The following is a 13,007-nucleotide window of genomic DNA, read 5'->3' as shown; positions in this document are numbered from 1 at the left end:
GCCTATGCCAGTTTGTAGCATCTCTTATTACTCTACATATTAAGTTAACACGATTTATTGCACAATAATTTTATAGTCTTATTTTAATTACTTTTACTTTATTGGGTTAAAAATATCCACAGAAAATTTAGCCACAATTGACAAATATATGAAAGTTTCTGGTAACACTGAATTAACTTGCCACCTTCAGTAAAGGCGCCAAGACTCAAGTCGAGCTGGGAGTGGTATGTATGTTTTCATTGACATTTGCAGTTTTTTGGAGTTATGACATATTATAACTTTGTTTTTACTGTTTTATAAGGACGTAATTGTGTTAGGATATTGGAATTATGTTGACATAGGCCAAACAAAAGTGTGATGAGGTCCTTTGTTGTTGAATCTTGCCTCATGGTGCCCTCAGGTACCCTACTACCCAGAGGTTAGAACGCTTGCAGATGCCGAGCTTATACTGTAGACGAACAAAGGGTGATTTAACAGAAGCTTATAAGTACCTCAGAGAGTCACAAGACCTAACTCAGTCGAGTAGATAGGCTGCTACCAAACAGGGAGATACTACCGCCTAGGAAGATATTGGAAGCATAATGTGTTGTCTAATGGTAGACCCTGCTGCCATATGACATCAAGAAAATTGTGACCAAGTCCCAGGTTGCTGATCTGACTTTCTGCCTCAATTGCACACAATTGCAGGGTCTCAATTGTTTCTCTTAACAATGACAACACAACATACATATATTGTTTCTCACTCGGGATCTTTTTTTATTTTATTTCTTTATGGTTCTTTGTTATTATTGCCGTCTTATTATTATTATTATTGTTATTATTAGTGTTTCTATTTTTATTTTTGTATTTTTTTAAATTTTACTTATCTGAATTATTATTATTATTATTATTATTATTATTATTATTATTATTATTATTATTATTACATTTTCGCCCCAGGCCCTGATGTGGGTAAGTGACCTGTGCCTAGGTAGGCTAATCCCCGTAAAAAAAAAAATAATAAAAAAATAAAATAAAATCTGGAATTAGCGAATGCCCCCATCCCTACCCACTAGAGGTCGGTGAGTAGACTTTGCTGTGGCCACAGTTAGGTTAGGTTTGATTAAGGGTGCATCCCACTCGAACGACCATTTGTTTTATGCAATTGGATAATATGGAGGACTTCACAGCCGACAAGTTATTTGTCTTGATGTTTTTATTCTTACTATATTTTCATCGGCGAGTTGTGATATATTAATAATTTTTTATGGAAACTGCTTCATTTGGTAGATAATTAGGCACCTAGGCATGCACTACTTTGTCTTTCTCGACGTGATGCGGCGGTACATAGCCAATCATCTCTGATCAACGCCAGTCGCCAGTGCATGTTTATAAGCCACTCGGATCGGGCCGCTGCTCTCACGTCCACAAAAAAATGGGGTTCAGATGGTTGAGCATCACAGCTAGGAAGTTAGGTAGGTTTCTTTGATTAGGTTGGTGAAGTCTTCTTTAACTTAGAAATAACCACTTTTTAACACATTTGCCATAACTACAACAGTGTCCACTATAAACACAGTGAAATTGCAGTGTTTTTAAATTCATTTTCTATGAAAAATCAGTGGCTATGAAGATGTAAATAATTACTGGTTGTGTTAGGTTAAGTTACATTAAATAGCATAAAACAGATGAACGTCCATAGGATATACAGTAATCAGATTAGGTCCTAACCACCCTGGCCCAAACCAAACATATTTAGCCCAAATGTCCTATATTCCTAGAGGCTACCAGTACAGCCTCAGGTTAAAGAAGTCACAAGTCCAGAAAATTGTCAGTGCAAACTTCTTTTATTTTCAAAGTGGATAAACTGCACTCATACACTAAAAATCATGCTGGATTTAGTTATGGCACCCATTTTGATGGACTGTTTTCTTAATGGTTAAGCTACATTACAATAGGTTAGTCAGAAAGGTCTCTTAGTAATTATTATTGTATTGTCTGCCCACCACACATGTGCATTAGGCTGTCTTACCAATAGACATTGACATTTTACCAACGGCTGCCATACCTATATCCTTTGTAGCATGTGCTTTTTTTTTTCTTCTTTTTTTTAAGACTTGTGAACCCTTGGAATATCATACCAAAGTGTTACGATAGCACCTGGTGTGAGCTCATTAAAAACCAAATTTTAACAACTCTAATAATAATAATAATAATAATAATTAACGGTTTATTGAAAGAGCATGGCAGCCGGAAGGCTGAAAATATACAGTTACATAATTGGGGAATGGGTCTCTTGATTTACTAATAATATACTGGTAACAAAAGTGATACAACTATGATATATAATAACTAGGTGGGGAGAAGCTCAAACTACTGTACAAGGCATTTCAACATACGTAGTTGACAGTACAAAAAGTAAGATTGACTGGGAGTGAATACGCTGGTTGATTACAAGTTATTGATAATTTTTACAATGGTTGGGACTGGGCTGTTCTTATAGCGATCAGTTCGTGCTTGTATGGGCTGGATATGGTTGTGTCGAACAGCAATTCTCGGGCAAGGGATCTTAGGTGGTAGTAGGAGCTGGTGTCGAGGATGGTGCAGAAGCTTCTCACCAAATTTGCAGATGAGGTCGTGGTGATGGTCAGTGAGAGCCGAGAGGGTCAGTGTCTTGGGCGCTTCTTGATATGTGGAGTAGGAAAGGGAGAGAATAATCTTGTATGCCCTCTTTTGCACTTTTTCGAGGTGTTTACGTTGTGTGGCATTTAGGGAGGAAGACCAGGTAGGGGAGGCATAGGTGAGCTTGGGAAGTATGAATGTTGAGTAAACACTGAGGAGCTCGGGTGCAGGAACTCCGAGGGACTTGTGTCGGCGGAGGAGACGGAAATGGAAACTGGAGGATTTGACAACTTCACTGATGTGTGGTTTCCAATTTAGTTTGTTGTCTATGGTGACGCTTGTACACCTGCATTATATATATATGTATATATATATATTTATATTTATATATATATATATATATATATATATATATATATATATATATATATATATATATATATATATATATATATATATATATATATATATATATATATATATATATATATATATATATATTATTTTCACCACATCGGCTTACTAGCCTTTCGGACCCATTGCATGGGTACTTAACAGATTTGACCCAGTGCCCAAGTGGCAAAGAGGATAAAGTAAAGAAACTTGATAATGGTCTTAAATCCAACCATCTCAATCAAAGTGTATTTGCACATCTATAGCTGGCTGTACAATGAGGAAAACAAATGTAAAAATTAGGCTCACTTACTTTGTTATTTGATCATAAGTTTCACACAGGTTAGGAATAATATAAAAGTTGAAGATATGGCTAGGGAGCATGAATAAAAACGAAGTGGAAATGTGTATATATGAACTCTTTCCTAGGCACCACATAAAGTAAATGGCTGGAGTTGAGGGAAACAAATTTATATGGTAATTTTTTAGTTAGTAATGGTTTCATTGGGTAAAACTTACAGTTTTATGCTCACTCCAAAAAATATCTTAGGGAAGGAGTCCGGTGAATTTCACCATGAAGGGTTATCAAAATCCTTCATCCATTGTGTCATCCGTATTGCCATATTTTTTGTGTAAACCGAATACTTTTAACTAGTTTTGTATTGAAACAACTTCTTTCTCCCTTTAATCAAGAACATAACAAATTATAGGCAGGAATAGGAATTTGCTCATTTTTTCCCTGACTTATAAATATAGAAGTACCTGTCCTGTACTTATAGTGACTCATACAAGATTGCTTCCAGTGACTTGCTTCATCATAAAATTTATGCTGTACATAAGAGCATGATGTGGTGGTCCATTGTCCTGCTACGTTGATATTGCTTCTTTTTTGTTTGGATTCTTCCTTTATGTTTTGGACTCGGGTTCCTTGATTCAGAAATTTTAGGTGGAAATTTTAATCCTTGTTGATTGTCATAAGAGTTACAGTAGGTCTTCGTTGTTGTGTCTTGATCTTGTAGTAGGATGCACTAATATTCATTTTCCCAATTTTTAAATACAATACTGTACATCAAGGTGTGACATGGATATGATAAATGAAACAAGTTTTTGTTCAGGTACCATTATTTTCCATTAAAATGTTCACTTATTCTTCTGTATGAATTTGTCCAGTCTTGATTTGTTGATCCTACTGTACAGTATATTAAATTATAATCATTTTGGAAATTATATGGTTACCTGATGCACTTAATAGGCTGTTTAAATATTGTTGCGATAATTAAGTTTTGTTATATTCATAAAGTATTTCTGATATTTTTATTGATACTTTATAACATTATTTTCCTCTGTAATTTTTCAGGAAATACCAAACTAACATCTGACCAAATAACAGCACAAGGTCATACCACACTGAAAATATCGTCTAATCAGTGAAGGTAAGCAACATTGTGGTGTGGTAGTCTAATCAGTGAAGTTAACCAACATTGTGGTCTGGTAAGTATCCTGTACTTGGATGGGTGACTGCCAGGAACACCAGATGCTGTTGGCATTTAAGCTAAAGGACACTACTGGGAATAAGAATCTCATAAGTGCTGAAATGATAAATATTATACAGTAGTACCCCGATTTACGCGGTCAATTGAACCCACAGGGTACCGCGGAAAGTGAAATCCGCGTAAATGGAACAACAGAACATATGGGATTAATTCCAATAGAGACTGGCCCGACCCCCAAACTCCACTTTTTGACGACACACAACTATGTTGTAGTAAAAATTTTATCTTAACTTTATGATGGTATGCACAAACAAGTAATATAGAAGAGGTTAGGTTAGGAAAAATAAAGGTTAAGTTAGGAAAAATAAAGGTTAGGTTAGGAAAACTAAAAGTTAGGTGTAACACTTACGTTAGTAGAAGAGATGGGTCGGCATACGGGGCCTGGAGGGATGAAACTGCCGCGGCTAGGTCAAGCGTCGTCTTTCCTTCCTCCCTCCCTTCCCGGGTGGACACGTCATATTACTTTAAACCAATTACAGCTAGCAGCAGAGGGGGGTAGGGATGCATGGCCAATCACAGTCCGATACGTCATATGACGTCAGTGATAACGCAACAGAGACATGCACTGCGCAACCTTACCGCACGGCTTGCCCAGGCAGAGGAGGGAGCAGGCGGGTGGGGCGAATCTAAAAATAGCGTCGAGCCGGACACTCTGCGCGTATATGGGTAGATGAACCGCGGAAAGTGAAAGTTCGGTTCTGGCAAGGCACCGCGTATATGAGAAATCGCGTAAAGTGAAACCGCGTAAAGCGGGGTAATACTGTATACTGTACCTATACACAGGGCTGGATTCAGGAGTGGGCAGCTGCCCAGGGGCCTTCACAATCTGGGGACCTCCACATATTACAATGTTTTATTTATTTGTTTATTCATTTGGATTATTATTATTTTCATTCTTTAAAATTTATGTTTATCTATTCCATCACGTAAAACTATGTTCAGCAAGAAGCGTGATAGAAGTTAGGCTAGCTACTCCTTGAAATTCATGAATACCTGGTTTTCCTATGTACCGTATATTTTTAATGAATGCTATTGTTTGTGTTGCTAATAATATATTTAGAATTCCACAAACATGTATTGATTAAAAATGAACTACGTGGAATAACGAAATTGAGATTAAAAATTTTTTTTTTTCATTATCACTTCCATTACGAATGCCATCAGGGCGCTGTGTTTGTTGACAGTTGGTCGGAGGGGGTTGGGTCGTGTAGTATCTGCACATCGGTTGTCATGTGTCTGTCGATTATAGATGAGACTTGTGTCACCCATGATTCGTGAACTTCCCACGAGTAGACACAAACATGTCTTGCAGATGTAAAATGAGAGAGGGAATTGTCATGTGTGCTTGTTGAGTGAAGTCGTCGCCGCTCAGTGATGAATGATCTTGTCAGTTGTCATTTCCTAGAACATATGTCTTGCAAATGTACAGTGAGAGTGCGAGTGAGAGAAAGTCGATTGATGCTTGTGCATGAATGTGGGTGGGTGTGCTCTTAGAATATACGTTCACATATATAATTGTGCTTTAAGATACTACAGGTCGATTGGCTGCAAGTAAGTTGAGTTATTTTTATGTATTTTGAGTACATTAACTATGTCAATGACGGTTTCTGTCAGTTCCACGATCAGTATATACAGTATAACACAGTACAGTCAATGGTGAAAAGGAGGCGAACCGACGGCGAGCTTTAGGGGTGGGACTGGGAGAAGTCAGAGGAAGAGGTCATAATCTTACCCAAAATTCCAAATTTTAAAAATATGCTGGCGTCCAAATGTTTCAGGGAGTTAAGTTATCAATTAACCTCTCCATAAAGTAGCAAAAAGCAAACGGCCAATTTGTGTTACGTTTTTAATTATAACGAAAAATTAGGTGTCCGTCTTTGTTGACAGAAAATTATTGTTGCGGAAATGAGTGGAATGGACAGACACAAAGGTGTACGATGTTTCGAAAGTGGTGCTGCAAAGAGAAAGAAATCTAAAGAACGTGCTGAGAGAGAAGCTAAAGAATTTACAAAAACATGTCGACTGACTGAATTCTTCACTCGTCCATCAGCTTCAGGACATCTAGTCAGTGCTTCTGCAAGCTCATCTTCAGGGCAACCAGAACAAGTACCTGCAAGTGATGCATCAGCTTCCTCTTTATATGGCAGCTCTAGCCTATCTATAGGGGGAAATGACCAAACTGCCGAGGAGATTGAAATTGAATCAAAGCATGTGCCTCCTGAAGTGCAAATGGCAACTACACAAAATTATGACATTGACATTAACTTATGGTCAGAGCATTTGACAAAACAATTTATTGATTATTGGGCTGCAAACGGTTCTGAGAGTCTCCACCACAGTGATGCTAAATTTTTGGATGCAAAATTAGCAGTACAAAAAGATGCAAACAATGCAAAGGGAGCTGGAGGTATAGATTCTAAACTAACTACACATGTGGGTCAAATTGAGCAGTATTGGTGTAGTCTTCTAAAGCGATTGATCAGCGTGCTTAAATTTATATGTGAAAGAGAGCTAGCTCTTCGTGGAGATGATGAAATAATTGGATCTCCTCATAATGAAAATTACTTGGGACTACTAGAGCTTTTGGCCGAGTATGATGATTTCTTCAGGCAACACATCCAGAATCATGCTAATCATGGCACTGGTCATACAAACTATTTGTCTTCAACCATCTGTGAAGAAATTATCAGACTAATGGGAAATGAAGTACTGAACGAAATTATCTCACGTATAAAGCTCTCAAAATATTACTCAATTTCTCTAGATTTCACCCCTGATGAAGGCCATATTGATGAACTAACTCTGATAATCAGATACATGGAGCATGACACACCTGTTGAGAGATTTGTGAAATTCTTGCCAAATCATGGACACAAGGCCAAATCCATGGTATGGTAGCACAGGACGATGTAAAACAAAGTATCCATTTATTAAAGTTAATTTATAGATACTGGACATAAATTTTTGTTCATTACATTTGAAACATCAATCTTTGTTAATTAAATTTGAAACAAGAGAAAACTACGATACTGGATTTTCATTAAAATATTACATCACAAGTATATTTTACCTTAACTGTGACTGAATGAATATATTCTCGGAAATAAATATGGAAATGTAATATTTTTGCTGGAATGACGTACATATTATAGTGGGAAGTGGGATAAAATCATGACGAAAGACTTTCGCTTTCTTTCGTTGTTCAAAATATTTTACCGTAATTGCTTTTCGAATGGTTTTCAGTTAAAAAACTGTTGTACTCGTACTGTATTACAATAATATTCTATCCTTATAATCCCACAACTGAAAACCATTCGAAAAGCGATTACGGTAACATCTTTTGAACGAAAGAAAGCGAAAGTCATTGCTTTCGTCACTTTCCACTGTAATGCGTACATCATTTCAGCAAAAATATTACATTTCCATGTTCTCAGAAATAAATGGTAGTTTTGTTGAAACGTAATGTACAGTATTTAACATTAAAATGCAAAAATAGCCATAAAAACAATTAATACACCCGTAATGTACTGGCTGGCATCTCCACTCGTCCCCGCTCTATCCCTCCGCCTCCTCCACATCGTCACTACTGTTGTATTACAATAATATTCTATCCTAATTGACTTGAATAAATACTACGATACCATATTTCTGAATATTTTCATTAAAATCCAGCCAAATAATTTTCCTTGCCATCTTCTGCCACACCAAACAGCTTCTCCCAGTCCTCTCCTTGAACAGGGCTAGAGGGTACGTGTTTTTCAAATCGTTTTCAATTAAAAAAATTTTACATCACACGTATATTTTACCTAAACTGCGCCTGAATGAATATATTCTTGGAAATAAATAGTAATTTTGCTGAAACGTGATGTATTTCAGTGTAAAATAGGATAAAATACATGACGAAAACAAAAGACTTCACCTAACCTTCCAATGTTCAAGAGATGTTACTCGTTTTTTTAATAGTTTTTGGTTAAAATACTGTTATATTACAATGATATTATATTCATACTGTGCTTGATATACTACATTCACAGAAATGAAATATTTTTGCTGAAATGACGTAAGTATTACAGTGGAATGTGGGACAAAATCGTGACGAAAACAATGACTTTCGCTTTCTTTCGTTCAAAAGATGTTACCGTAATCGCTTTTCGAATGGTTTTCAGTTAAAAAACTGTTGCATCACAAGTGAATTAGGATAGAATATTATTGTAATACAACAACAGTTTTTTAACTGAAAACCATTTGAAAAGCGATTACGGTAACATCTTTTGAGCGAAAGAAAGCGAGTCATTGCTTTCGTCACTTTCCACTGTAATACGTACGTCATTTCAGCAAAATATTTCATTTCCATATTCTCAGAAATAAATAGTACTTTTGCTGAAACGTGATGTATTTCAATGTAAATTAGGATAAAATACATGACGAAAACAAGAGACTTTACCTAACCTTCCGATGTTCAAGAGATGTTACTCGTTTTTTTAGTAGTTTTCAGTTAAAATACTCTTATATTAGTGATATTCTATTCATACTGTGCTTGATATAATACATTCACGGAAATGTAATATTTTTGCAACTACAATGCTGATGTCAACACAAGTGTGCTTACAGCGAGACTGACTGAGTGAGGGAGAGCTATGCGTGTGTGTGAGGTTGCGGGAGCGGGCGGTGTTCGGTGCCGCGCTCGAGTTGAATGGCGCGCGATTTGAATGTACTTCAATTACTTCAATGTACAGAATATTCCTCTGGCGGGGCAGTCCGCGCATTTGCGAATCCGTGAATGCTAAACCCGCGTATGTGAAGGGCCGACTGTAGTACATTTCTTAAAACGTAGCTCAAAATATATTAACCAAAGGATTAAGTGGTTCAATACCTTTTTGGCTGAAAACTAACACTAACTTGTGTCTGAATGAGCTGGTAATCAGAGAGAAATACTTCAACTATAAAGATATGTCTTTCGATTTTTATTCACTATTTAACTTAAGTAACATGAAATGTATTACTAAACTTAAAGAAAGTGAAGGAAAAGGTAAAAGCAATCTACTTTGAGAGAGATTTATAATAATTATACAGTATATTGTATTTTATTCATAATGATATATTTCTGGCATCTCAACTTACAGTCATCTTGTTTTATTTCAATATACAAAGTTGTTACTAAATTGACATTACAGTAATAGCTTTAAGTCTTTGAAGCTTTTGAAATCTGAGGTACCCAGGTTTACTGACTAATAAAATTTTCTCGATGGTTGCAGAATGAAGAAAGATAAAAAAACAATGGATAAGACTAATAAATCAAAATTGAAAGAACAACATATATTGGGTCAATGCCAGTCCAGTCATAAAAGAAAAGTGAAAGATGAAGAATTCCCGGAAACTAAGAATGTGAAGAGGTTGCGTCGAGGTGAAAATGTTGACCTTGCCAGACAAGTTTTGGTTACACAATCTCCAGAAGAAATAAAGTCCCAACCTTCTGATGACTCTCATGAAGATGTTGAAGCTCAGAAAGTACTCCCAGTAAAACAACGGCCAGTTCTTCAAGCAGTCTTAGAAACATTGCATACCAGTCAAGTCTTCTTTGATCTGGAAACAACATCTTTAAGATTGGATTGTGATATTATACAAATTGCTGCAGCAGATAAGGATGCAACTTTTAATGAATTCATCATTCCAAAACAGCCAATACATTATATGGCATCAAATATGACAGGAATCACTGTTATTAATGGAGTCTTGACTCTTCGTGGTAAGCCTCTAGATGCAAAGACTCCAGCATTTGCTTTACATAATTTTTTAGAATGGATAAAATTAAGATCACCTGTACTTCTTTACGCCCATAATGCCAGTTTTGATTATCAACGATTCTTCCATGTAATTCAGAAGGAGAATCTTGTGGAACAGTTTCAGCAACATATAATTGGGTTTGTTGACACCCTAGGTATGTTTAAGACAGAGTATCCAGGACTCAATAACTACAAGCAAAATACCCTTGTACGCAAGTTCCTTAAAAAATCATATCGATGCCATAGTGCTTTGGAAGATGCAACAATTCTTCAGGAATTGTATAATACTACTTTCCCTCATACTATTTCTGATTTCTCATGCACATTTGCATCTGCATATGAGAAATGGATGTATGAAAGGAAAGGGAAGATGTAAAACAAACCTTTATGCCAATAATATGTAAAATATAAAATCATATAAAATTGTATGGCAGATGAAATAACAAAGCCAGGCAAATTTACTATGCATTTATGATGAATACAAGGATGATGGAGTGTGGTTCAGCTTCTTAGTCAACAGGACATACACTAACAGCAAAACCATAAGTGACTATGTTAAAGGATTATTGACAATGTATTATATTTGGGTTCTTAAGTACTGTAAATATTTATACTACATTCGTACGTAACTGTAAAAGCAAACTGTAATTTTTTAAAAAGTTAAGTTTAAATGTTAAATTATTTAAAAATACTGTACAGTATTATCCGACGTGTTGTTTACACCCTGTATTTTTATTGAGAAATTTTATACTATACTGTATTGACATCTTGGTGTCTACTGTATTAAGTTTTGTCAAAATCTTTTGTTTGTTGTGTCATATTGTCTAGCAAAATATGTAAAAATATTTTTTTATTGCGTGTACAGGTTGTACCTCTCTAGTCCGGCAACCTCAGGACCTGACCGGTGCCGGACCATGGAAATTCACCCTTTTCCTGGACAGATAGTGACTTGCGCTTAAGTTAGCACCACTTTCACTGCTTCGTGGTCTCTTTAAAGACATATTGAAGGGTTAAATGTCATACAGTAGCTTCTCAAATTTCACGAGTTTTTGATTCACCGTTTTTTATTTGGACACAAAAAAAACACTACAAAATTGAAAATTTTGACGGCGGAAACTCGAATTTTGACGGGTTTGAACGGCTCACCAACGTTCAGACGACGTGCACAATCGTGTAAACAGCATCATTTCTCTTATGTACAAAAGATTCATTATTGTTTATTACTGAATGTCTTTTTTATTGAATTAATGTTTATGTGTGCAAAATGAGCAATACAATCATTAATAATACGTAGAATATTAAAACACGCGAGGAAATGAGACAGCATTGTCTTCGTTGATAACAAAACCAGTGACTGAGTGGTTCTACATATAAAACAAGAAAATAAGACCCTGGTTGTAGCTGTAGTAAAATTAATGTAAAAAATTAATATGGTTGTTTTAAGTAATGTTATTTAATGTTAATAAATAGAACAATAAAAGTAGCTAACCATTAATGTTAAAGAAAAAAGTGAGACTGCGCGTATGTAAGTGCACACATGTGAAAAACATATCGTCATTATTCTACATAAGAATATGAAAGCAACACTTATTTACTGTTCATATATATTGAAGGGTTAAATGTTGTACTCTGTACTGTATAGACAAACAGAGAGAGAGAGCCGAACTGCCAGATGTAAACAAACCTTAATTTCTCGCGGCTTTGTTGTTGTTGTTTTTTTACGGGGGTTAGCCCACCCGGGCACAGGTCACTGACCCACATTGGAGCCTGAGGGGCGAAAATGCAATACTCCAGTAATAATAACAATAATGCAGATACAGTATTACCCCGCCTAACGCGGTTTCACTTAACGCGTTTTATCATATACGCGGTGCCTCGCCAGAGCAGAACTTTCACTTAACACGGATTTTTTCCACATATACGCGGTGAGTGTCCGGCTCGAGACGCTATTTTTAGATTTGCCCCACCCGCCACCCTGCCTGACTGCCTGTTTTAGCTCATAAAATTCATACAAATTACCCGGCCAGAATATAATTTACATTGCTGGAATTCTTATAATTTGGTGATCATTTTGAATATAAACATCATATATTTTGCATTAAACATACAATTTTTAGATAAAAATTTTTCTAGGTAACTATGTTATCTTTTGTGCAAAATATATGACATTTATATTCAAAATATTCCTGGTCTTACAAGGAATCCAGCAATGTCAATTATATTATCCTAACTTTAGTTTGAGGTATTATTTATTAAAATTTAGTGGTTATCCCACACATCTCCTTGGGACGGTTGGTGGGGGGTGGGGGGGAGGGAGGGACCGACCGACCATCTGTTACCCCGTGAAGAATTATTTTTTTTTTTATTAACTGAAGATATTTGTTTTAGCTCATAAAATTCATACAAATTACCCGGTCAGAATATAATTTACATTGCTGGAATTCTTATAATTTGGTGATCATTTTGAATATAAACATCATATATTTTGCATTAAACATACAAATTTTAGATAAAAATTTTTCTCTAGGTAACTATGTTATCTTTTGTGCAAAATATATGACATTTATATTCAAAATATTCCTGGTCTTACAAGGAATCCAGCAATGTCAATTGTATTATCCTAACTTTAGTTTGAGGTATTATTTATTAAAATTTAGTGGTTTTCCCCCAAAAATTTCTC

The 13,007-nt window shown here is 35.8% G+C and overlaps 1 protein-coding gene across 2 annotated transcripts; it reads left to right on the top strand.

Annotated features, from left to right (window-relative positions):
- The first annotated feature begins 21 nt into the window (after positions 1 to 21).
- Positions 22 to 11,204, top strand: LOC121878564 (DNA polymerase III PolC-type-like). Of its 2 annotated transcripts, none has more exons than XM_042384896.1 (3): positions 22 to 224; positions 4,349 to 4,424; positions 9,800 to 11,204. In XM_042384896.1, exon 3 carries the CDS (start codon positions 9,801 to 9,803, stop codon positions 10,701 to 10,703), a length of 903 nt encoding a protein of 300 aa, XP_042240830.1. In that variant the 5' UTR covers positions 22 to 224; positions 4,349 to 4,424; position 9,800; the 3' UTR covers positions 10,704 to 11,204. The 2 variants fall into 2 exon arrangements, with proteins under 2 accessions (XP_042240830.1, XP_042240831.1); XM_042384897.1 differs by lacking the exon at positions 22 to 224 and adding an exon at positions 1,377 to 1,454.
- The last annotated feature ends 1,803 nt before the right edge of the window (positions 11,205 to 13,007 follow it).

The sequence above is a fragment of the Homarus americanus genome, unplaced genomic scaffold (assembly GCF_018991925.1).
Source record: "Homarus americanus isolate GMGI-L3 unplaced genomic scaffold, GMGI_Hamer_2.0 scaffold41027, whole genome shotgun sequence".
Lineage (NCBI taxonomy): Eukaryota > Metazoa > Arthropoda > Malacostraca > Decapoda > Nephropidae > Homarus > Homarus americanus.
This window is presented reverse-complemented; position numbering and strand designations above follow the sequence as displayed.

Coding starts and splice junctions, on each gene's coding strand:
- LOC121878564 (XM_042384896.1), top strand. CDS start 9,801: ATGAAGAAAGATAAAAAAACAATGGATAAGACTAATAAATCAAAATTG.